We start from the raw sequence: 26,791 nt of genomic DNA on the forward strand, positions 1-26,791 counted from the left end.
AAGGTTTTTGGAGTAGATCTGTAGCTCGGGTTGTGGGTGTTGGGGTTGGTTGGCTCGCTGAGCTGGTTTGTTGTTCCACAGATGCTTCATTACCATGCTTGGTAACATCCTCAGTGCACCCTCTGATGAAGTGTCGGTGTGTTTTCCCACCTGGTTTTTAAACTCTGGGGTCTGTTGCGATGGATTTCCTCACTTGCGGGTTTCCTCCATAGTGGAATGTATATTCTGATTATGTTCAGTGTTCCTGGCTTCCAAGGTGTTTGAATACCATCAAGCAGTTGAATTGATGATCATTTTTCTTCAGCTTTTACATTTTTTTTGTTTTCTTCAAACAATTTTAATAAACAATCTTTATTAAAATAAAGCTTGTGAAAGGTTAAATTTTATTCTATTCCATCATGTTAACCTGCAATATTTAACATTTCAGTATTAAGCTGTCCTGGTGTCCCATAGCAATTTATAAATAAGTAATGAATATCTATTGAAGTAGCTAATTCCCAGTGAATGTGCCACTAAAGACGTATTGGGGTTTAACTGAGAGTTTGTTTCCGGTGTCCGGGACATTTAAAACATGAAGCGTTATCTATATATGTATATATCAAAAAATGCAACATTTTATCAGTTAAAATGGACAAAGTTTCTACATTTTTGTCGTGGCCAATCTTTGCTATTTTTATCGCATGAGAATGAATATTTGTCCTTCTTCATACCTCGGCCATGGCTGCTGAAAATGGGTGTTTGGAAACACTGAAGACCAACTACAGACAGCTTTGTCCACTGACTTTATTTCTTCCAGCCAAGAAATGTCAATAGTTCTGCTCAGTGCTCAAGATAGAGGATTCTAAGTAGCATAGTATCCAAACATTTATCTGTTCTAGTTCTGTGGCACTGACTGTTAAAGAATGGCTATGAGACATTTGTTTAGCTTTTTTTAAATAACAGACTAATTACAATTTGTTACATCATGGAAAAAGTGTATGTGTAAAATGTGACTGTGAAATTCCAGAATTTGTGTTTAAATCTTTCTGTTTCTTGTAGAGAGAATTCTTCTTGGATAAATGTTTCAGTGCAATGGAAGTAGATTCCTTCAATTCCTCCCACCCAGTATCAACTCCAGTGGAACACCCTGCACAGATCCAAGAAATGTTTGATGATGTCTCCTATGAGAAGGTATGACGTGTAATTAACCTGAAGTTACCTTTTGAGGGGAGAAGCAGAAAAATGTAATTTAGTAGCTTATTACTTGATTTTATATAATCTAGTCAGAGGCTGCTCCACTCAATAGTAATCTGTCTTATTTATTTGAAAAATGAATTAATTGCTAAAGGATTTATGTGGTTTTGAGTTGCCATTGGGGAGGGACTTAGTAAATTCAATAACAGAGAAAATAATGACGACTTCTGTGCTGGGAGCATATAGAACTGGCCAACTTAGTGTGACTTATAATAGTATAAGTTGGATGATAAATGGAGTTGGGGAGGAAAGGAGAGAGTTTTGGAAGGGAGGGAGAAATTCAGGAGAATTACAATTACGTACATGGAATAGTGTAGGTTAGATGGGCTTCAGATCGGTATGACAGGTTGGCACAACATCGAGGGCCGAAGGGCCTGTACTGTGCTGTAATGTTCTATATGTTCTAATTACTAGTGAAGTGGTATTGAGAAAACGTTTGGAACTGTGGGCTGACCATTAGTGGGTCCAGATAGATTTCATCCTAGGGTCTTCAAAGAAACAGCTAGTGAGATAGTTAATCCAATGGTTTTAATTTTCCAAAACTCTCTAGATTTGGGGAAAATACCATTAGATCAGTTTAACAAAGGTAACTTTATTCAAAAAGTTTAGTGGTATTGTCACTGGGTTAGAAATCCAGAGGCACAGGCTAATGTTCTGGTGACATTTTCAAATCCCACCATGATATGTGGTGAAAATTGAATTCAAATAATAATTTGTAATTGTAAAGAAAAAGCTGGCATAATAGATATCGTGTAACCATTGTCAATTGTTGTTTTGAAAAGGTTCACTAATTTCTTTCAAGGAAGGAAATCCTTACCTTACATGTGACTTCAGATCCACAGCATGGTGGCTGATGCTTAACTGTGCTTTAGGCAGTTGGGGATGGGTAATAGATTCTGGATTATCCAACAGTATCAACATACCACAGACAAATATAAAACACAGGAAGCAGAAAACTATGGGCTAGTCAGTTAAACATTTGTCGTAGGAAACTGGCAAAGGTTTTATTAAAGAAGCTAAAGCAGAACGTTTAGGTAACTTGAAGGCAGTCAGGCAGAGAACATAATTTTGAGAAAGGGAAATCATGTTTAGTCAGACAAATGGAGTTCTTTGAAGAAATAACTTGAGCTACGGTTGAGGGGAAACTGATTTGTGTACTGTCCTTTGATATCCAGAAAGCATTTGATAAGGAAGCATAGAAAAAGGTATTACATGTAGGGCATTGCATATTGGCATAGAAAGAAGATTGGCTGGCCATCAGGAAGCAGAGGGGTATAAATGGATCATTTTCTGGTTGCTGTGATGTAACAGAATGCCACAGGAATTAGTGCTGGCACTCCACTGCTTTTATAAAAATAGCTTGGACGAAGCTATTTACCTGGGGAAGCACCGTGGCTCAGTGGTTAGCACGGGTGCCAGGGACCCAGGTTCAATTCTACCCTCGTGACTGTCTGTGTGGAGTTTGCACGTTCTCCCCGTGTTTGTGTTCGTTCTCTCTCAGTGCTCCGGTTTACTCCCACAGTCCAAAGATGTGCAGGCTAGTTGAGCTAGCCATAGGAAATGCAGGGTTACAGGGGTGGGATTCTCTTCAGAGGGTCACTGTGGACTTGATGGGCCAAATGGCCTGCTTCCACACTCTAGGGGTTCTATGATTCTGTGAATGGTCAAAGTTTATGATTGTCAGTTTCGTTGAAGGCACTAATATAGGTAGGCAACTATTGATGAGGACATTAGGAGCCTACGCAAAGTAATAGATTGGTTCAGTAAGTGGGCAAAGGTGTGGCAAAATGGAGTATAATGTGGGAGGATACAAAATTGTTTATTTTGGCAAGAAGAATGAAAAAGAAATATTATCTAAGTGGTGAGATCTCTAAGATGCAAAGCAACATGATATACTTGTGTATGAATTCCAAAACTTGCAAGAAATTAGGAAAGTTAATAGAATGTTAACATGTTTTTGTGTGAGTAATTGAATACAAAAGTAGGGAGGTTATGCTTCAGTTATGTAGAGCATTAGTGAACAGCATTCCCATTAATCACCTTTCTAGCGGTGCCTAGTTGATGTGTTAATGCCATTTGCCATGTGTAGAACCTTTAGAGAGGATGCGCGTGCGTGCAGTCACGCAGCTTAGAGAGAACATTGTTGGTGAGATCATATCTAGAGCATTATTTACAAATTAGATTGCTAAATTTAAGGGAGAATGTACGTGTTGCTGGCAGTATAGAAGAGGTTTACCAGACTAATACTGGTAATAGATGGGGGAGAAACATAAGAAGCTAGGAACAGGAGTGGACCATTCAGTCTCTTTGAGTCTCTTCCACCTTTCATTAGGATCACGGCAGCACATCCAACTCCTGTTCTCGCTGTCACCCCAAAACTTTTATATTCAAGAACTGTATTTGACTCCTTCTTGGAAAACACTCATTGTTTTGGCCTCAAATGCTTTCTGTGAAAGAGAATTCCACAGGCTCACCACTTTCTGGGTGAATAAATATTTCTGAGTTGTACCAAGGGGAAAGTTTGAACACACTGGGCTTGTATCCATTGAGTTTAGAGGAGTTTGAGGTTGCTTAATTAAAATGTGCAAGATCCTGAGTGATCTTGACAGTGTAGAGTGGAGAGGCTATTTCCTGTTGCAAGAAAATCCCATACTAGGGTCACTGTTTGAAAAAAAGGTCAGCCATTCCAATCAATGATGAAGCACAAGTTTTGCCCACAGAAGGCTGAGGGCCTTTGGAACTCTCTTCCTAAAAGTTGGATGCAAGTCGAGTCTTGGAATATTTTTTAAGGCAGAGTTGGATAGATCCTTGGTAAGTGTTTGATGAATGATTATCAGAGAAACATGAGTATGTGAATTTGAGCTACAGTCATCAGCCATGATCTTATTAAATGGTGAAACAGGTTTGAGAGGTCAAATGGCCTACTCCTGCTCCTTATTCCAATCTTGTTTACCAGCAAATACTAGCTACATTTGGGGGTCAGTTATCTCAGTTGTTTGGATGAGTGATAATGGGAACTGCAGATGCTGGAGAATCCAAGATAACAAAGCGTGGAGCTGGATGAACACAGCAGGCCAGGCAGCATCTCAGGAGCACAAAAGCTGACATTTCGGGCCTAGACCCTTCATCAGAGAGTTGTTTGGATGACTGGTTTGAAATGCAGAGTGACGCCAACTCCCACACCAGCTGAATTTGCGTTCTCAACCTTCCCCTTGCCTGAGGCATCGTGACCAGCAGTTGCCTCTTTACTAATGAGAGAGCAGCTATATGGTCTGTTAGGACTACGGCTACTTTACCTTTAATCACGTGTCCATGTGTTTGTATGGTGGTTAAGGTAGCACCTACAGGTGTTGTTCATTGATATTTTCGGAAGATATTTGGTAAGGTTCTGCACAAGATATTATTAACAAAAGTGAGGATAGATACTGTTGGAGGTGACCTTGTAGCATTAGTTAGCAATTATCAGAAGTAGCAGGTTGAGATAAAATAAATGATCTGAGAGTGTGAATATGACAAGTACGTTCTGTTCTCCTATCTTTTCAGGCACAACAGGTTACGATTATAACCACATAAATACCTGCCATCAATGTACACAAGTTCACTTTTATTACTTTCTATCAGAATTACATTTTGGGTAGTAGTGTTGATTAAAACTGTCGTCATCTCAATTTGTGTAATGAAAGTTTTTATTAAGTTTGTTACAGTTTATTTTATGATTTTTGAAATAAATCTTCTTTAGCTTATTTGCAAAATTCATTGTGTGCTGGAATTGTTAAAATTGATAATTCACATGAGGGACGTGGAAATAGTAGAACTTGATGATGCTTATCGCATGCCAGAGCTACATAAAAAATCATTTGCAGTAACTTGGAAGATTAAATGATCAACCTGCACAATTTTTGATGATGAACTGATGTCGTAATGTACAAAATTAAGGATATGATGTTTCACTGGTTTGAATTGCAGGGAGCTTGCATTCTGAGCATGTTGATGGACTATCTGACAGAAGATGTTTTTAAAGCTGGCATTATTCATTACCTACGTTGCTATAGTTATGGAAATGCAAAAAATGAGGACTTGTGGAACAGTCTGACTAATGTAAGCTCAAGAGTTCCAATTGTCAAATCACCTTTGTTAGTAAACAGTGAATCATGTTAATTGTTTAATGTTATTCTCCTTTTTGCACTCTGAGTAAAATTATTGAGGGGTCTTAATGAACGTTCCTATAAGCCACTTCTCATTTTTGATCAAGGATACTAAATAGTTTAATAGTAATGGAATGATAATCTGGTACTAATTACCAAATATATTGTAATACATAAAATATAATCATGTTTGATGTGTCTTTTCTACTTATTTTGTACACTGGTCACTTTTATTTCACTTGAAGGTTTGAAGCCAGGTGTCTGTCAGTACTGGTGCTATTAGTTGCCTAGAACCACATTGGACCATAATTAAACTGAGGCTCACACCAGCCTTCTGTTTTTTTTTCTTCTCCTGAGGAAACACACAGTCTCTGCTTGAATCTTCTGGATAGAGTGATTACAAGGGAAAACGTGAAGTGCTGGCAATCTGCATACAAGTTTTTAAAGTTCACTTTATTGGTTTTGACGGCATCATTTAAGAACTTTCAAATGTTGATTAGGGGAGGGGCGGGGTCAGATGTTTGCAGGTAAAGGGACGACTGGAAAATGGGAAACTTTCAAAAGTGAGATAACGAAAGCCCAGAGACTATATGTTCCTGTTAGGGCAAAGGGCAAGCTGGTAGGTGTATGACTGGATGACTAGAGAAATTGAGGTTTTGGTCAAGAATAAGAAGGAAGCCTATGTCACGTATGGACAGCAGGGATCGAGTGAATATGTAGAAGAATATAAAGACAAGTAGGAATAGACTAAAGAGGGAAATCAGGAGGGCAGAAAGGAGACATGAGATAGCTTTGGCAAATAGGGATAAGAAGAATCCAAAGGGATGCTACAAATACATTACGGAAAGAAAAGTAACTAAGGAGAGAATAGGGTCCCTTTTAAGATCAGCAAGGCTGCCTATGTGTGGAACGACAGGAGATGCGGGAGATACTAAACAAGTATTTTGCATCTGTGTTTACTGTGGAGAATAATATGGAAGATGAAAAACATGAGTAATTAAATAGCAGACATTTTTCAAGATGTCACATTATAGAGGAGGAGGTGCTGGATGTCTTAAAAGGCATAAAGGTGGATAAATCTCAAGGAGCTGATCAGCTGTATCCCACAACTCTGGGAAATGAGGGCAGAGATTGCTGGGCTCCTTACTGAGTTACTTGTAACATCAGTAGTCACAGCTAAGGTGCTGGAAGACTGGAGGTTGCCTCATGTAGTGCCACTATTTAAGAAAGTTGGTAAGGAAAAGAGAACTATAGACCAGTGAACCTGATGTGGGTGGTAAATCCTGTCTCTCAGGATGCCTATGTGTATTATGGACAGTCAACATGGCTTTATGCCTGGGATATCATGTCTCACTAACTTGATTGGGTTTTTTTGAAGAAGTAACAAAGAGGATTGATGAGGGCAGAGAAGTGTATATGATCTGTGTGGACTTCCGTAAGGCATTCGACAAGGTTCCTCATGGTAGCCTGGTTAACAAGGTTAGATCACCTGAAATACAGGGAGAACTAGCCATTTAGATACAGAACTCCATGAAGGTAGAAGCCAGAGGGGGTGGTGGAGGAGAGATAATGGGAACTGCAGATGCTGGAGAATCCGAGATAACAAAGAGTGGAGCTGGATGGAGGGTTGCTTTTCAGACTGGAGGCCTGTCACAAGTGGTGTGCCACGAGGAAGGGTGTTGGGTCTGCTGCTTTTCGTCATTTAGATAAATGATTTTGATGTGGATATAGGAGGTATGGATAGTAAGTTTCCAGATAACACCAAAATTGGAGGCTTAGTGGACAGCGAAGAAGGTTACCTCACAGTACAGCGGGATCTTGATCAGATGGTCCAATGGAGTGAGGAGCGGCAGATGGAGTCTAGTTTAAATAAACGTGAGGTGCTGCATTTTGAAAAGGCAAATCAGGGCAGGACCTTACGTCAAATGTTAAGGTCCTGGGCAGTGTTGCTGAACAAAGAAACCTTGGAGTGCAGATTAATAGTTCATTGAACATGCAATCACAGGTAGATAGAATAGTGAAGAAGGTGTTTGGTAAACTTGCCTTCAATGGTCAGTGTATTGAGTGTAAGAGTTGTGAGCCGTGACGCAGCTGTACAGAACATTGGTTAGGCCACTTTTGGAGTACTGCATGCAATTCTGGTCTCCCTGCTACAGGAAGGAGAAACTTGAAAGGATTCAGAAAAAATTTACAAGAATGTTGCCAGGATTGGAGGCTTTGAGCTATAGGGTTAGTCTGATAGACTGGAGCTATTTTCCCCAGAGTGTCGGAGACTGAGGGGTGACCTTATAGAGGTTTATAAAATCATGAGGGGCATGGATAGATTGAATAGCCAACATCTTTTCCCTGGGTTAGGTGAGTCTAAAACTAGAGGATGTAGGTTTAAGGTGAGAGGAGAAAGATTTAAAAGGAACCTAAGGGGCAACTTTTTTCTGCAGAGGGCGGTGCAAGTCTGGAATGAGCTACCAGAGGAAATGGTGGAAGTTAGTCAGTAACAACATTTAACTCTGGATAAGCATATGAATAAGAATAGTTTAGAGGGCTATGGGCCAAATGCTGGCAAATGGAACTAGATTAATTTACGATATCTGGTCAGCTTGAACGAGTTGGACCGAAGGGTCTATTCCCATGCAATACAATGCTATGAGTCTAAGGCTGTATGACTGAGACTAAAATAATGAAAATGAGGTTACATTCCTGGTAGAAAATAGGATTAAATTTCCTTACATCAGGAAAACCCACAGCCAGATGTAGAGTAAAATTTATTTACTGGAGAACGTACCTTAATTTTAATTACAGAAGGGGCAAATGTGGGTATGAGCCAGCCCCCCCCACCCCCAATTAGTGGGAATTCTTCTATCTCATTTGTTAGTTTTGTGCATGACATTTCTACATCAGATTATTGACATGGCCTTGGTTTGCAATAAATAATGAGCAGTTTTCTGTGTACCAGGCTCATTTTAGACAAGGGATTAAAAAAAAGACATGATGATTTGAGCACTCTTGGTAATTTGAAACTTGGATCCTGGATCTGGAACATTTACATTCTAATCCACTACACCACAAAGTTCCTCAGCAAGTTATTTTAAGTAGATTCATTTTTATTAATTGCTGTTTCCTTTTAAAGATTTGTTAAATTGACTTGGATCAAAGGGCTGTATTTGATGGGGCTAACATCGAAGAGGAAGGAGCTGGATTACTTATGGCAACATGGCATTAATGGAGTGCTAGCTGTTTGTCCACCCTCTCTGTGCGTGCCACTTCTTACAGTGCACATGACTCAATTACGGTCATACCAGATTGGGAAACCCCTCTTCAATGCACCTCAGAGTTTCTGGCGAGTTTCGAGAAGATTTGTAGCTCAGGTTGAGGTTCTGGATGTGAGTTTGCTTGCTGAGCTGGAAGGTTAGTTTTCAGACGTTTCGTCACCATTCTACGTAACATCATCAGTGAGCCTCCGACAAAGCGCTGGTGTTATGTCCCGCTTTCTATTTATCTGGTTAGGTTTCCTTGGGTTGGTGATGTCATTTCCTGTTCTTTTTCTCAGGGGATGGTAGATTGGCTCCAAATCAATGTGTTTGTTGATGGAATTCCAGTTGGAATGCCATGCTTCTAGGAATTCTCGTGCATGTCTCTGTTTGGCTTGTCCTAGGATGGATGTGTTGTCCCAATCAAAGTGGTGTCCTTCCTTATCTGTATGTAAGGATACGAGTGATAGTGGGTCATGTCATTTTGTGGCTAGTTGATGTTCATGTATCCTGGTGGCTAGCTTTCTGCCAGTTTGTCCAATGTAGTGTTTGTCACAGTTCTTGCAAGGTATTTTGTAGATGACGTTCGTTTTATTTGTTGTCTGTATAGGGTCTTTTAAGTTCATTAGCTGCTGTTTTAGTGTGTTGGTGGGTTTGTGGGCTACCCTGATGCCAAGAGGTCCGAGTAGTCTGGCAGTCATTTCGGAAATGTCTTTGATGTAGGGGAGAGTGGTTATGGTTTCTGAGCCCGTTTGTCTGTTTGTTTGGGTTTGTTGCTGAGAAATCGGCGGACTATGTTCATAGGGTACCCATTCTTTTTGAATACGCTGTGTAGGTGATTTTCCTCTGCTCTGCATAGTTCCTTTGTGCTGCAGTGTGTGGTGGCTCGTTGGAATAATGTTCTAATGCAGCTTCGTTTGTGGGTGTTGGGATGGTTGCTCCTGTAGTTCAGTATTTGGTCCGTACGTGTTGTTTTCCTGTAGACGCTGGTTTGAAGTTCCCCATTGGCTGTTCGCTCTACTGTGACATCTAGGAATGGCAGTTTGCTGTTGTTTTCCTCCTCTTTTGTGAATGTTATGCCAGTAAGGGGATTATTGATGGTCTTGAAGGTTTCCTCTAATTTGTTTTGTTTAGTGATGACAAAGGTGTCATCCACGTAGCGGACCCAAAGTTTGGGTTGGATGACTGGCAGAGCTGTTTGTTCGAGTCTCTGCATTACTGCCTCTGTTAAGAACCCTGATATCGGAGATCCCATGGGTGTACCGTTGGTTTGTCTGTAGGTTGTGTTATTGAAAGTGAAGTGGGTGGTGAGGCATAGGTCCACTAGCTTGACGATGTTGTCCTTGCTGATGAGGTTGGTGGTGTCTGGTGTATGTGTCTTCTGTTCTTCTAATAGTGTCATCAGTGTTTCTTTGGCCAGGTTGATGTTGATGGATGTGAACAGGGCTGTTACGTCAAAGGAGACCATTATTTCATCCTCTTCTATGTTGGTGTCTTTGATGGTGTTCAGGAATTCCTGGGACAACACATCCATCCTAGGACAAGCCAAACAGAGACATGCACGAGAATTCCTAGAAGCATGGCATTCCAACTGGAACTCCATCAACAAACACATTGATTTGGAGCTAATCTACCATCCCCTGAGAAAAAGAACAGGAAATGACATCACCAACCCAAGGACACCCTATACAGACAACAAATAAAACGAACGTCATCTACAAAATACCTTGCAAGAACTGTGACAAACACTACATTGGACAAACAGGCAGAAAGCTAGCCACCAGGATACATGAACATCAACTAGCCACAAAATGACATGACCCACTATCACTCGTATCCTTACATACAGATAAGGAAGGACACCACTTTGATTGGGACAACACATCCATCACTGATGATGTTACCTAGAATGGTGACGAAACGTCAGAGTTTCTGCTATGAACTACAATGTTAACTTTTAGACAGTATGGATCCTGTTGTGTATCGAAAAATCTTTCAGTTGCAATGCAGTGCTGTGTAGGTGTATGAACACCAGAATTAAAGAACGCCAGTTGAAAGAAAAGTAGCCTTGAATGAAATTAGAGTTTGGAAGAAACTTTTTTTTTGCTGGTTCATTGGAATGGGTGTTAAGTAAAATTAATTGAGGTCATGTTGGTTAACTTTTTCAAACTGGGATTAATAAATATCTGATGATCAAAATCAGTGAGTATTTTTGCACAACTATCAGTCAGGAGATTAAATTAAATGGAGTTCACAGAAGAGAGATTGCACTTGTTCAATAAAAGGAGGAGCTAGAAGGCAGGTAACTAAAAGCTCGGTCAGAGTTCGTAAGCAGCAATGCAAAAGAGGGAAACCGCAGCTTAGAGCCTCAATTGTGAAAGGTATAGCTACCAGTGGTGCTTGCAAAGCAATTGTGTTCAACATGTGCAAGGTGCCAGAGTTTGTGGAGCATTGGATTTTTAGAAGGTTGTAGGGTGCAGGAAGTGACAGATGTCAAGAAGGACAAGGGCATGGAGATTTTTAAACACAATGTTGAGAATTTTGAAGTCAGGCTGTTGGTGGATTTGAAAGCCATGCAGGCAAATGACACAGGAATGGGTAAAAACATGACAAATTAGGATAGAGGTAGCAGATTCTTGCCACTTTACTGGAACTTACCCACAATGGTAATTTTACATTTAAGCTTATTTAATTTTGTTATCATTATAATAATTCCACATTTCAAGCAATTGACCAAAAGTAAATTCGGTTAATTCTTTTTCTAGATTTGTCCATCAGATGATACACATGGAAGCAGACTAAGTGAGCAACAGTTTTGCTTAGGAAAGCCAGAGCTATCTCCTGGTTCAGTAAGATAACAATCTTTTTAAAAATTCAATCTGTTACTGTTTAGATGATTTTCATTTAGGAGGTAATATGAGTCGAAATTTGAAATGTAATTGTTGAAAAGTCTGATTTTTATATTTGACAAAATGTATTTGAAATATTGTTTGAATTATTATTTATAAAAGTGTTCTGTATAATTCCTGATGTGTGCCAATAATCCATTTTTTTTGTACCTGAATATCACCCTTTTAAGAATTCCAATCAATTAGGCTTTCCAGTTTCTTACAGAATATTCCACATTGTTCTGAGTGGAAAGCCAACCTACTGATGCAAATAATTATACAGTTTCACCTTTACCATCGAATAAACATACAACAATGAAATACCTCTTTACTGGGTTCTGGTTAATTTTCATTAATTGTGATTACCAACTTTGTTTTATTGTTTCATGTATATTAGAATCACGTGGGGTTGTCTCAGTTTCTCAAGCCTTAGAACAATTTAGCATATTACAGAAATATGTAATAAATTTGTAATTTATAAATTGTCATATTAATTACAGGACACCCTGATGTTTATGATGCTTGATGACAAAAAGCTTCCTTGCCAATGACTGCGTAATGCGGTTGATAAGAAATGCCTTGCTAACAATTGGCATATTTTAAGAGCATTAATCAAACACTGTTTTCACAATTACTCTTGGATGTATCACAGAATATCTATTTTGGAAATGTATCTATTCCAATCACAACTGCTACGTAATTCAAACCTGGTATGCTCTGCAATAGTTTTTTCTTATTCATTTATGGGATGAGGAGCGTTGCTGGCTAGGCCAGCATTTATTGCCCATCCCTAATTGCCCAGAGGGCTGTTAAGAGTCAACCACATTGCTGTGGATCTGGAGTCACATGTAGACCAGATCAGGTAAGGATGGCAGTTTTCTTCCCTAAAGGACATTAGTGAACCAGATGGGTTTTTCTGACCATTGTCAATAGATTTGTGGGCTCTTGATTCCAGATTTTTATTGAATTTAAATTCTACCATCTGCCCAGAACATTACCTGAATTTCTGGATTAACAGCCCAGTTTTATTACCACTGGGCCATCACCTCCCCATTAAAAATGGTAGTGCAGGAAGAAATATAAATGATATTATTAGCTGGAGAGCACTTTATTCAAAGTATAGGTTGATGTTATTGAAAAACACAATAAAAGGAACAACAGAGCAGTAAAATGTATACAAAAGAACAATTACAAACTCCAATTGATTTAAATGCACCCATATAGATGATATGATAATGTAGAAATTGACCTTAAAATAGTCATTAAATAATTTGAATTAAATGGAATGTGTGAAGCTATTTAGCATGCAGTACCTAGGAAAAATGAAAGGTGGCAGTACACTTTGTTAATTTATTGTGTGCTTTCATTCATGACGAGGAGTAGACCAAAATAAAATGACTATTAGTAACAATGGATACAGTGCAAAACATTTCAGTTTATTGACCTTATCTTCATTTTGTAGCAGTGGTTCATGAAAGATGTTCTTGATGTGAAGGAAATGATGAACACGTGGACACTTCAGAAGGGTTTCCCACTGGTTACCGTTACAGTGAAAGGAAGACAAGTATTATTACGACAGGAGCTTTATCAAAAAGGTTCTAATTCCCAAGATGAAAATTCTGAATCTTCAAGGTAGCACTTTAATTATTTTTTACATTTACTCACTCTTACTCTCTCAATCTTTTAAACAAACTTTATTTTACAGAAAGTACGCTGATTGCATGGTGAAAACCAGAATTCTTTGGGTCTGTACAGCATGAGGTTTGATATTCATAACGCCAAAATGAAACTTACCTGACAATTTTTAAAAACTGCAATAAATAGTAAAACAATAGCACTACACGGTGATATCATCTGACAAATTGCCTTATCTCCTTGCTCTTGTGTTTGAATTGCATCGACATAGAATAAAGTTTTCCTCTCTCCACTCATTTTTTTAAAAAGCTCCTTTGTAAGATGAGTGGGAGAAATTTTTGGACAGCTTCTAATGGACCTGAGAGCACAACGTAAGATATTTCACTGTTGAAAAGTTAATTGGTAAACAAAAAGATAAGCTTCAAGGATTGTTGTGAAAAGCTGGAATTTCTTGAGATTGGGGAGAACGCTCAATAAGTTAAGCCTGTAGGTGATGTTTCTTGTGATAGAATACCTTTTATTTTCTGCTAGCTTAATTACAACAGTATCATTTGTATTAACTCCCGGTTAAGGTAGTGATGAAGTTCTCCCTGAATATTACTTCGATAAATATATTCTGCACACACTGCAGTTCAGAAATGATATTGTTCCAAATTATATTGAGGTAGCAATGTAAACAAAAATAATACAATATTTGCACAGCCATGGTGGGACTTGTCTTGCGAAGAATGTGGAATGTAAATCAACATATTCCCATGGTGCTAATTCTGTCACAATTAGTAGGAAATCATTAATTAACATTTTAAATACTTAACCATTTCCTTTAGAGAATAAAATGTTAAAATGTCTATTCAATGTACCAAACATCCAAAGTATTCCACCAATGCAGTTAAAATGTGCTGACGTTTTCTGTGTGTTTTGTATATGTGTGCGTGTCTTACCTGTCTGGGTGCAAAGTAGGTGGCCAGGCAATTAACCCAATAGAAGCCTATGTCATTTGCATAATGTGCTGCAAACAGGCTGAATTGAATCGTAGATAACAAAGTGTGGAGCTGGGTGAACACAGCAGGCCAAGCAGCATCTCAGGAGCACAAAAGCTGACGTTTCGGGCCTAGACCCTTCATCAGGGAGGGGGATGGGGAGAGGGAACTGGAATAAATAGGGAGAGAGGGGGAGGCGGACCGAAGATGGAGAGAAAACAAGATAGGTGGAGAGGAGAGTATAGATGAGGAGGTAGGGAGGGAATAGGTCAGTCCAGTGAAGATGGACAGATCAAGGAGGTGGGATGAGGTGGTAGGTAGGAAATGGAGTTGCGGCTTGAGTTGGGAGGAAGAGATGGGTGAGAGGAAGAACAGGTTAGGGAAGCGGAGACAGGCTGGGCTTGTTTTGTGATGCAGTGGGGGGAGGGGAAGAACTGGGCTGGTTTTGGGATGCAGTGGGGGAGGGGGAGATTTTGAAGCTTGTGAAGTCCACATTGATACCATTGGGCTGCAGGGTTCCCAAGCGGAATATGAGTTGCTGTTCCTGCAACCTTCAGGTGGCATCGTTGTGGCACGGCAGGAGGCCCATGATGGACATGTCGTCTGAGGAATGGGAGGGGGATATGAAATGGTTCGCAAGTGGGAGGTGCAGTTGTTTGTTGTGAACCGAGCAGAGGTGTTCTGCAAAGTGGTCCCCAAGCCTCCGCTTGGTTTCCCCAATGTAGAGGAAGCCACACCGGGTGCAATGGATACAATATACCACATTGGCAGATGTGCAGGTGAACATCTGCTTGATATGGAAGGTCATCTTGGGGCCTGGGATAGGGGTGATGGAGGAGGTGTGGGGGCAAGTGTAGCACTTCCTGCGCTTGCAGGAGAAGGTGCCAGGTGTGGTGGGGTTGGAAGGGAGTGTGAAGTGGACAAGGGAGTCGTGGAGAGAGTGGTCTCTCCGGAAGGCAGACAAGGCTGGGGATGGAAAAATAGCTTGGGTTGTGGGGTTGGATTGTAGATGGCGGAAGTGTCGGAGGATGATACATTGTATCTGGAGGTTGGTGGGGTGGTATGTGAGAACGAGGGGGATCCTCTGGGGGCGGTTGTGGTGGGGGCGGGGTGTGAGGGATGTGTTGCGGGAAAGGCAGGAGACGCGGTCAAGGGCGTTCTCGACCACGGCGGGGGGAAAGTTGCGGTCCTTGAAGAACTTGGACATCTGGGATGTGCGGGAGTGGAATGCCTCATCCTGGGAGCAGATTCAGCGGAGGCGGAGGAATTGGGAATTGGCAATGGAATTTTTGCAGGAGAGTGGGTGGGAGGAGGTGTATTCTAGGTAGCTGTGGGAGTCAATGGGCTTGAAATGGACATCAGTTTCTAGCTGGTTACCTGAGATGGAGACTGAGAGGTCCAGGAAGGTGAGGGATGTGTTGGAGATGGCCCAGGTGAACTTGAGGTTGGGGTGGAAGGTGTTGGTGAAGGTTTTATTATCTTGGAATTCTCCAGCATCTGCAGTTCCCATTATCTCTGATACTATTTTAACCTCACTGTGAAGCCTCTTCCAGGGATGCCTAACCTGAAGAAGTTACCCTCCTCCCTCCGGACCAACCTCAGGGAATCTCTCTCCCATTGAAAGCTCTGATGAAGGGTCTAGGCCCGAAACGTCAGCTTTTGTGCTCCTGAGATGCTGCTTGGCCTGCTGTGTTCATCCAGCCTCACATTTTATTATCTTGGAATTCTCCAGCATCTGCAGTTCCCATTATCTCTGATACTATCGGTGAAGAGGATGAACTGTTCAAGCTCCTCTGGGGAGCAATAGGTGGCGCCAATACAGTCATCAATGTAACGGAGGAAGAAGTGGGGTTTGGGGCCTGTGTAGGTGCGGAAGAGGGACTGTTCCACCTAACCTACAAAGAGGCAGGCATAGCTTGAGGTCCACGTCTGCCGCATTTCCTGCAACACATCCCTCACACCTCGCCCCCGCCACAACCGCCCCCAGAGCATCCCCATCGTTCTCACATACCACCCCACCAACCTCTGGATACAACGTATCATCCTCCGACACTTCCGCCATCTGCAATCCGACCCCACCACCCAAGCTATTTTTCCGTCCCCACCCTTGTCTGCCTTCCGGAGAGACCACTCTCTCCGTGACTCCCTTGTCCGCTCCACACTCCCCTCCAACCCCACCACACCCAGCACCTTCCCCTGCAACCGCAGGAAGTGCTACGCTTGCCCCCACACCTCGTCCCTCAACCCCATCCCAGGCCCCAAGATGACCTTCCATATCAAGCAGATGTTCACCTGCATATCTGCCAATGTGGTATATTGTATCCATTGCACCCGGTGTGGCTCCCTCTACATTGGGGAAACCAAGCGGAGGCCTGGGGACCGCTTTGCAGAACCCCTCGCTCGGTTCGCAACCAACAACTGCACCTCCCAGTGGCGAACCATTTCAACTCCCCCTCCCATTCCTCAGACGACATGTCCATCATGGGCCTCCTGCAGTGCCACAATGATGCCTCCTGAAGGTTGCAGGAACAGCAACTCATATTCCGCTTGGGAACCCTGCAGCCCAATGGTATCAATGTGGACTTCACAAGCTTCAAAATCTCCCTTCCCCCACTGCATCCCAAAACCAGCCCAGTTCTTCCCCTCCCCCCACTGCATCACAAAACCAGCCCAGCTCGTTCTCTCCCCCCACTGCATCCAAAACCAGCCCAGCCTGTCTCTGCTTCCCTAACCTGTTCTTCCTCTCACCCATCCCTTCCTCCCACCTCAAGCCGCACCTCCATTTCCTACCTCCCACCTCATCCCGCCTCCTTGACCAGTCCATCTTCCCTGGACTGACCTAACACCTCCCTACCTCCCCACCTATACTCTCCTCTCTACCTATCTTGTTTTTCCTCCATCTTTGGTCCGCCTCCCCCTGCCTCCCTATTTATTCCAGTTCCCTCTCCCCATCCCCCTCTCTGATGAAGGGTCTAGGCCCGAAACATCAGCTTTTGTGCTCCTGAGATGCTGCTGGGTCTGCTGTGTTCATCCAGCTCCATACTTTGTTGTCTTGGATTCTCCAGCATCTGCAGTTCCCATTATCACTGAATTGAATTGTATTGCTTTGTCGCTAATGGGAAACATGTACCAGCCCTTGGAAATTGGCTTGTAGCTCCTACAGTTCTGATACTGTGATGGTAGTGAGCACTGCTGGAACTGAAAGGAGCCCTGGTGTATTCTGGTAGGCTAGGGGATTTTTGGCACAGGCTGTTGGCACCTCAGGGAGGGGCATGAGAGAGGTTGGTTTTGTAGTAGAGACAGAAGGAAGGAAAGGGTATATTAGCTGCTCGGGTATCCCCAATGGTCATGGTGAATGTTTTTTGGATCTTCTGTACAGAAGACAGAGCAAAATATTTTTTCATTTCTTTTCCTATTTATTATTTATTTGTCATTCAGACTCTGTTCAGGACTAAAATTCGCTGCTTAAAGTTTTCCTTTTTAAAAACGTCTAGAAGCTCTTGCTATCCTTTTTCATGTTCCTACTTAGTTTCCTCTCATTTTATAATTTCTTCCTTTTGTTTAACCTTTCAGTCATTCTCTGCCATTCTTTATATCCTGACCAAATATCTGATTTAAAGGACAGCATGGTGGCTCATGGGTTAGCACTGCTGTCTCACAGCACCAGGGACCTGGGTTCGATTCCGTCTTCGGATGACTGTCTGTGTAGAGTTTGCACATTCTCCCTGTGCCTGTGTGGGTTTCCTCCAGGTGCTCTGGTTTCCTCCCACAGTCTAAAGATGTGCAAGCTAAGTGGATTGGCCATGCTAAATTGCCCAAAGTGTTCAGGGATATGTAGATTAGATTGGTTAGGAGGGATGGGGCTGGGTGGACGTGTTGTTGGGCTGAAGGGCCTGTTTCCACACTGTAGGGATTCTATGGTTAGTCTTTGTCAACTTTGCACAGTTATTATAGTGCCTCAAGTTTGATGTTTTCCCTAACTTTTTTATTAAATCGTGGATTAATTTTTTCTTTAGGTAGGCATTTGCTTATTCCGAATATTCTGAAAAATCCCCTTAAATTGTGTATCTCTTGACCTATCCTCTAACCTAATATGCCAGCTCACTTCATTTAGCTTGCTTCCGTGCCTTATTTACATTTAAAATATTAGTCTTGGACCTATCTGCTCACTTTCAGACTGGATATAAAACTCAATCATATTATTGTTACTGCCACCTAGTGATTCCTTAACTCTGACATTATTCGTTAATCTTGGCATGTTACACAGTGCAACGTCTAATATAACCTATTGCCTGGTTGGTGCCAGAACATGTTGCTGTCAGAAACTTTCTCAAAAGCATTAACTCCTCATCCAAGCTACTACTGTCAGTCCAATTTTTCTCGGTTATGTGTAGATTAAAGCCACCCATGATTATTGTCTTCCCTTTATTGCAAGCACCAACATTTCTTGTGGTATATTTTGTAGCATGTTACAGTTACTGTTAGGAGACCTGAAGACCTCTTCCACTCATGACTTTTCTTTTCTACTATTCCACATTTCCACCTAAACTAATTCTACATCCTAATCACCCTAACTAAGGTCATCTTTAACTATTGCACAAATAACATCCTTGAGTAACAATGCTATCCTTCCTACTTTACTTAGCTTCCTATTCTTTTTGAATGTCATTTCCCCCTGTATATTCAGGACACAGTTCTTGATATTTTGAAGCTATACCTCCTTAGGGCTGTCAGATCATATTTATTTACTTGAATCTCTACTATTGACTTACTTGCTTTGTTATGAATGCTGTGTACACTCAGATACAGAACCTTATAGTTTTATCATTTTGTTATCTTGTAATATCTAAATTTTTTATTTTTCTAGATATTTTCACTCTGCCCTTCCTGCTTCTCTGACCCTCATTTCCTATGTTACTGTTTCCGTCTCATATTGTATCTACTTTTTGATACACGGCATCTGTCCACACTTGATCACTTGCCCCCTTTATTTAGTTTAAATTCCAGTCCACTTCCCTAGTCTGCAGTTATGCAGAATACTGGCTGCAGCACAGTTCATATGCAGACTGTACCAATGATGCAAGCCCCACCTCCCCAGAAATGGTGCCAGTGAGCCATTAATCGAACCCCACTTCTTTCAAACTAGTCTTCATTTCAATCTCCTTATTCAAAGTCATGGTACCAGTTATGAACAGCTGAGATCCCAGAACTGGTCCTTGTAGCAATCGACTAGTTACACCTTGCCAATTTGAAACATTGTTCAACTTTACCCTTTACTTCCTGTTCATTAACCAATCTCCCATCTATGACAATATATTATTTCCAATTCCATGAGCCCTTATTTTGCATTTTTAACCAGTGTAAGGCCCCTTCGTGAATACCTTCTGGAATGTCACATAAAATTATAGTCAGTTTGTCAGTTTGGAGATGTTCAGACTATGTCGGTAATAGTTTAATAATATTTTGCCAAGAAGATGAATTCTTCCTTTGGTGTAATCGCATCCCTTTTGGATATTCGCGTACGGCAAATGTTCCCCTTTCTGTGTAATAAAAACCAAAAGAACTGCAGATGCTGTAAATCAGGAACAAAAACAAAGTTGCTGGAAAAGCTCAGCAGGTCTGGCAGCATCTGTGAAGGAAGTTCTGAGGAAAGGTCACCGGAACCGAAACATTAACTCTGTTTTCTCCTTCACAGTTGCTGCCAGACCTGCTGAGCTTTTCCAGCAACTTTGTTTTTGTTCCTTTCTGTGTAATTTTGGATATGAGGCTGTGGTGGATTATGGTATGTTGTAATCAGCAATCATGAAAAATGAACTGTGACAATGTTTTCATTTTCAGAGCATCATTGTTCAAGGAAAACAGCAACAAAACATCACTGTTCACTGACTTGTGGGTTCCTGGTTGCAAATGTGTGTTTTTTAAAACTTGCATTATGTTCTTCTCATCACTTATCTTCCTCATGCTCCCTGATAACATCAGCACGTTTCACCTAGATGGATACTTCTGATGTTGTGGGTTACCATGCAATCTTTTGACAAATGGGCTCAAATCAAAACTAGATCGATGGGATAATTGGTTTTGGTGGTTCTATATGAAATTAATTTCTGTAATCTGAAATTGGAGTGGGTACACAGTGCAGATGTTGGAAGTTGGCAATCACTGTGATCAGTGAAACATCATCTTAATGAGAGAAGAAATTCTTCTTTCCTTTAAAAGAACCAGTTAAGATATGTTATGACACAAAACAGAGCAATTAGGACTTGAAACTGGACCTTTGGGCCCAGCAGCAGGAATAGTACCACTACACCACAGGACCCCCACACACTGCTTTATATTTGAGTAGGCACTGGACCATGCTGGTCTAGTGCTAATGTACTCAGAGCAAGAACTACATGAGAATGTAGAATCTGCATCCAGCACCTTAGACCCCTGAGACATGTGACCGCAGTATTCACTGAATAATTGTTTTGTGGTTTGAGTGAATTGGACTTGCCCTGTAACCATATCTGCTGACTTGGAAGTGTTTGACACTATTACCGGTAGAAAGTGGAGAAGTATTTTATTCCCCACCATTGATTGACCTAATTCAACTTGGTATATACATAATGTTATGAAAAAAATCATCTTATTGTCTTTGTTTTTACAGCTATCTGTGGCAGATTCCACTGACTTACATTACGAGCCATTCCAAAACTGTCCAGAGGCACTTGATGAGAACAAAAAATGGTAAATAAGACTCATTATATTTTTCTGTGATGTGGGATTCTTGAGAATTTAACATCACCGTAGAGAGCTGGTAAGGTGATGAACCAATGTTCTGGTGTGCTCATAAACATTTGCTTTGAAAATGACATGAAAATATTAAGAATGAAAAAAGCTGTAATTTTTTTTTAGATTTCTTTTCCCAATCTTTTGCTACACTTTCTTCTCTCATCTCATTGACTTACTGTTGAGCATATATTCAAGCTCTGCTTCTAGATGTATCCTGGGCAAATGGCCATTCTTCATTTGTAGAGCGAAACAGATGTTGGTAAGCTATTCTATAATAGTGCATCATTGTTGAATAGATTAACTTTCGCCACATACATGCACTCCGAAAGAGGGCCACAAGATACTGGCCTGTGTGGGAACCATTTTCTGATCTCTAGCATAGGGGCCTTGTAGCACAGTGACCTTAACTCAGACCAGCGATCCTGGTTCAAGTCTTACCTGTCCTGGAGTGTATCAGAGCATGTCCAAACCAGTTGATTAAGGTAACTAAGTCATGCAAAAGAGCTGGGTTGATATCCCCAGAAGTATATTTTTGTTTCTTGAGTATTATGTATGAAGTAATGTGAACTGCAGAATCATTTCAATAACGAAAGTTATCATCCTTTTCGTTGCTAAATAAATATGGACGGTAAAAATTTTTTAAACTAGTTGGATTCAGTCTCCTGGTGGGAATTGCTTGTAATTTGTTAAATGTTTAAATAGTGAAATGGAAGTTTTGATTGGCGTTTATATAAAAAAATGTGTTCAGAGGGCCTTGTTGGGATTAATAGGGACTCTGCCAATGAGCTGGGAAGCATGAATTGCACTCCTGTTTGCTCCAGAGGTGTTTAATAACATCTCAAAAGAGATTGATTACAAAATTAAAAAAGAAAGCTAGATTCTGAGGGTCTTCTGGTTCAGTGGTATGGTCCCTACTTTTGGGCTAAAGTGCCAACTTCCCTGACTTTTAAAAAAACAGAGCTAGGCTCTCTAAAATAAAGGAAAAGCTGTGTTCTTTGCCCCTGTTGAGTAGTGTTTGTAATAGTATGTCATCAAGTATCTTTGTTAATTCGGTTTAAAGTGTTAAACTACTTGGGTATATAACCTGCTGCTTTCAGAAAAGTAAGTACATTCTACACATAAGGGCAAAAGTTTGTTCTGTGCTGTGATCTATAGAGGATTACAAAAGTAGTGGTGTTTCGTTAAATATGCCTCTGGCTTGTTGTGGTAACTGACTTGTTCTGTGGGAAGGTTTTGATTTGATTTCTCCTCCACTCAGATGTTATCACTCTTCTGGAGGAAGTGAATTGGATAAAGTTCAATGTGGATATGAATGGCTATTACATTGTTCACTATGAGAAAGATGGATGGGACGCATTAATCAAACTACTGAGAGAAAGTCACACTGTCCTCAGCAGCAACGATCGAGCCAGCCTGATTAACAATGCCTTCCAGCTTGTGAGGTAAAGAATATAATTTGTTTTCAACTCTTCTCCTTACTTAGATTGGAGATGCTCAAGAGAATCTTTTGTAGCATTTCAATGGAAACACTCTGGTTCATAAAGCTAATGTCACAGTGAAAATTTCCAATATTATGTGCAATTAAAATGGTCTGTCTTCTAGGTAGGTGGTGAAGAAAAATAGGTTAAAGTTGGGAATGATTGGGATTACTGCTAATGTGGAGCACAAACACTAATTTTTGGGGCCCTGTGGCCGGTTTCTGTTGTATAATTTTTACGAATTTTAATAATATATCTGAATATGTTTTAGGGATGCTTTTGTATATTTGTCTCACGAAGCCCCTTCTTTTTCTCTCGCTGATTGAGACTTGCGTTGAGATAACGAGGTTTTGTGATACATAGCCATTCTGTACCTGCAGTCATTGGTGGATTGTTTGCTGCAGTGGCCGTTGCACTCATTTTCAAACACGATCCACAGGTTGATTTATTCCATATTTAGTGTGGCAATATAAAGGCAAGGTGCATAAACAGACTGCTTCACCAGCAGGTACCAAGGATTGAATCCTCGGCTGTGTTGTGTCAGTAACACACTGAATGATAATTATATTCCATTATGTTCAGCATAGCAATCCTATGACCTGGAATTCTAGATTATTGGACAAATATATTTTGAATTATTCCCTAGTGGCTCAGTCGATAAATATTGTGTAGTATGATACTGAGTGAGAGCAACCAAAAAGATGCATAGTTAATTTAATGAAATTTGATTGATGAAGAGCGATATAAACTTGGTGTAGAGCTAGCATTATTTTAAAAGTTATTCTTGTTTTACCGACTCATGAAGTTTAATAATACTACACTTTATTGTGTCCCTAGTATTTGTTGTCTCATGTACTGGAATAATAGAGTTGTCTATCAAATCTAATAAATAATTGTTTAGATAAGTTTAGATTGTTGTACTTTGACTTAAACTTCATAGAAATGACTACAACACCATAACTGACTAGCTTTTCTGTCAATTAGTATAGGAAAGCTGCCTCTTGACAAAGCCCTTGATTTGACACTTTATCTGAAGAACGAAGTCAGTACTATGCCAGTATTCCAAGGTATGAATGAGCTCATACCCATTTACAAGCTTATGGAGAAGAGAGAAATGGAGGAAGTTGAAAATCAAATGAAGGTAAGACTTATTACAGTGAGATGTGGTTCTGTTTTAACTTGGCACCAACTGTCAGGAAAACTTAAGTTTGTACAGGAGGAAGAAACAAAATGTCATTGTAATGATGATACTTTTGGACACCATATGGGCTTGATCAGTTAAATGTTTTTATTTATCACCCTGAGGACTAATGTTTCCTAAGCATTGGGGAACCCAGAAAGTAAAGAGGTAAGAATGAGGTAAGTAATTTATAGCACTACACTAGCTCGATAAAGTTGCCACATATATTTGCAATGTAAAATGACCTGCTCTTAATTTCAGCAAGGTTTGCAAGATTCCTTTCCTTCCAGGTTTCCCATCTGGAAATTTCTGACTGCTACTCGACCTGTTCATGTTTTCATAGCTGTGAAGAAAGAATATATCATCTTCTTATATAGTACCAGAAAATCCAGCCAACAATCTCTCGCAGATCCACAAATCCATTTTAAATCATTATTGTTGAGGACCAGTGATGATGATCTTGTGAAGTCAGGTACTCCTCCAAGTCAACATCTGCTTCTTGGAGTAAATAGGATTTTAAAGGTTACAGGTGTGGTGATTGTAATGGAGTCAGCCAGGTGAACTTTGCAGAATATGAGTTTCCTGATTGGGGCTGTTAATCTGGTCCAGTCAGGGGGCAATGGCTAACAGGAGTGTAAGAGGTTCTGTTCATTCTGAAAGTTCACTCAGAAGGATCTGAATCAGTGTCAAGAATTCTCCACATGTAAATAAAATGTGACTTAGTGATGGGATACTGGCCTCTGTAGTTATTTCAACAGCCAGAAAAAAAAAAGAAACACTGCACGATAGTTATTCTGGCAAAAAAAAAGTGAGACCACATTAAAACTAACTGTGTGGCCCTGATAAACCACAAAGCAATTGTGATAGAAGGGTCTCCATTAACATGTTGGCTCAGTGGTTAGCACTGCTGCCTCACAGTGCCAGGGAGCCAGGTTTGATTCCACCCTTGGGCGACTGTGCAAACCCCAGACATTCTCCCCGTGTCTGTGTGGGCTTCCTCCGGGTGCTCCAGTTTCATCCCACATGCCAAAGATGTGCCCCATGGGTGGATTGGCCTTGCTAACTTGCCTACAGGGTTCAGGGATGTGTAGATTAGGTGGGGTATAGCGCAATGGGTCTGGGTGGGATGCTCTGAGGGCCAATGTGGACTTGTTGGGCCAAAGCGCTTGTGCTCATACTATAGGGATTCTATGATCTGAACACTTTCCAGTCAGTTTCCTCTCATTTGCTCCAAACTTGCTCCATCAAATTCATAGGAGTTGATAATCTATGACCTTAAGTAACTAATCGCTGTCTAATTGCCTAGTCTGAGTTTAATTAGTTAACTAAGATCGATAATTAATAGTTCCTGTTGCATCTCCATACCAACCATAGTCCAACCAATCAGTGACCTCTTCTCGTGCTAAATAAATTGATGTTTGTTTTCTAAATTTGATTTCTTAAATGTAAGTCCTGACTAAAAAAGATTTGGACTTTTGTGTCTCATTTCAGCAATGTTTTTCTTCAGAAGTGATGTATTTAAAACATAGGACAATTCCACTCAGGTTTCCACATGTAGCATGATAAATTGGAAAGTGCATTGTGGAAGTGCTTGGCATTTTTATCCCACCAGAATTCTATCCACTTTGTGCCCCTGCATAATTTCTCAGTGAATGAAGATCAGTGGCATGGCAAGCGGGTTTAAGAAAGAAATCATGGATTTTTCTCTAAGGAATGGCTAATGGTTTTTAGACATGCTGGAATAGAAATTTTCATTTTGCACACAGTGCTGTTTGTTAAATTTCTGAAAATTGCTCACTTGAAGTGCTGGCTTGAACATTTGCTGGGAGTACCTAGTGGTGGGAAGAGAACAATGATCAGGAATGTCAAATCAGGCAAAAAATAAATTTGAAAACCTAATTTCAGGAAGGCTCAGTCTTTCAATGTATAATTGGCCTGCATGAAATAATGATGAGCTAAAAGTGACAGAGAAGTTTCACTTGAGTGCTTTGTTTTTTTAGAAAATATATTCTGCATATCCAAACATTAAGACATGGTTAAATAAAGTTGCTGTTTTGAAGTTGTTGCTTCTAATGCCAGTGGTCCGCATTCTCCATAAAAGTATGCATGGGGCACAAAGTGGATGGAATTTCAGTGGGATGAAACTGCTATGCATTGTTCACTTCGGATTATCTAAGTTACTTCGTACTATAATTGGAAGCCCAATAGAGTTGTCGTACATTTTACTTACTTGATGTTCATTCAGACACAATTCCTCTGCTGACATATACTTTATTCGTGTATTATGACTTGGACTTAGAGTATGTCAGAGTGATAAGTTAATACAGGTTAGGTTTTTGCATATTGACTATCTCTGCTGGTCATATACAGCATTAAAATCAGTTGCTGTTCTTGTGGCAATGGGAAGTGGGGTTAGAGAGTTAATCTGCTGTCCTCCCCCTAAGTTAGATAGATTTGAGCCCCACAGAACTAACTTCCCACCATCTTCCTGAAATTCTGTCCTTTGACAAGGAACAACTGGATTAAAAATAGTTAACCTAGCTAAAACCAAACTAGTAGTCCTGAATACTGTCTATGCAAGTGCTGCAAATTCACAATTTGTATGTAATGTTTGCTGCACTGGATTATCATTTGAGAATGCATGCAAATATGGCACAAAATAATTATTTTAAAAATGCTTTGAGTAAGGTGTTGTTGTTCTACATTCTGAGAATGCATCAAGTCATTTTATATCACTCCACAGAGCAACAGTTCAAAATTGTTTTCTTTTGTTCTGAGAATATTGGTGTTCCTGCTTAAGCCAGCAATTATTACCAATCCCTAATTGCCCAGAGGACATTTAAGCGTCAGTCACATTATTATGAGTCTGGAATCATATGTAGATCAGACCAGATAAGGGTAACAGATTTCTTTCCCAAGAGGTCAATAAATCAGATGAGGTTTTACAACAGTTGGCAGTGGTTATACAGTTGCCATTGGGCTAGCTTTTTATTGAATGTAGAACTCTCCAAGATGATGGAATGTCAACCTGTGTCCCTGAACATTCTGGGTTCTAGTCCAGTGTCACTGCAATATATGTACAGGTAACAGTGAAATTTCAAGCAATTCCCCTTTTACTAAGTATTCAAATTAAATCCATGCTGATAGGTTGGGAGGGAGTTAGAGATTTCAACCATGAATCATGCATTTCAGCTCAAAATTGGAGAACCCACAGAAGAAAGCATGGCGTAGAC

General features: G+C 40.5%; 1 protein-coding gene across 4 annotated transcripts in view; it reads left to right on the top strand.

Annotated features, from left to right (window-relative positions):
* Positions 1-26,791, top strand: part of erap1b (endoplasmic reticulum aminopeptidase 1b) — an 80,192-nt gene that overhangs the window by 34,593 nt on the left and 18,808 nt on the right. For all 4 annotated transcript variants that reach the window (XM_048526893.2, XM_048526894.2, XM_048526891.2 and 1 more), the window contains 7 exons: positions 1,039-1,170; positions 5,200-5,331; positions 11,392-11,475; positions 12,977-13,146; positions 20,776-20,855; positions 22,159-22,342; positions 23,363-23,519. In XM_048526893.2, the coding sequence (XP_048382850.1) occupies positions 1,039-1,170; positions 5,200-5,331; positions 11,392-11,475; positions 12,977-13,146; positions 20,776-20,855; positions 22,159-22,342; positions 23,363-23,519 (939 nt within the window). The remainder of the gene's footprint in view (positions 1-1,038; positions 1,171-5,199; positions 5,332-11,391; positions 11,476-12,976; positions 13,147-20,775; positions 20,856-22,158; positions 22,343-23,362; positions 23,520-26,791) is intronic.

Source organism: Stegostoma tigrinum, chromosome 3 (assembly GCF_030684315.1).
Source record: "Stegostoma tigrinum isolate sSteTig4 chromosome 3, sSteTig4.hap1, whole genome shotgun sequence".
Classification (NCBI taxonomy): Eukaryota; Metazoa; Chordata; class Chondrichthyes; order Orectolobiformes; family Stegostomatidae; genus Stegostoma; species Stegostoma tigrinum.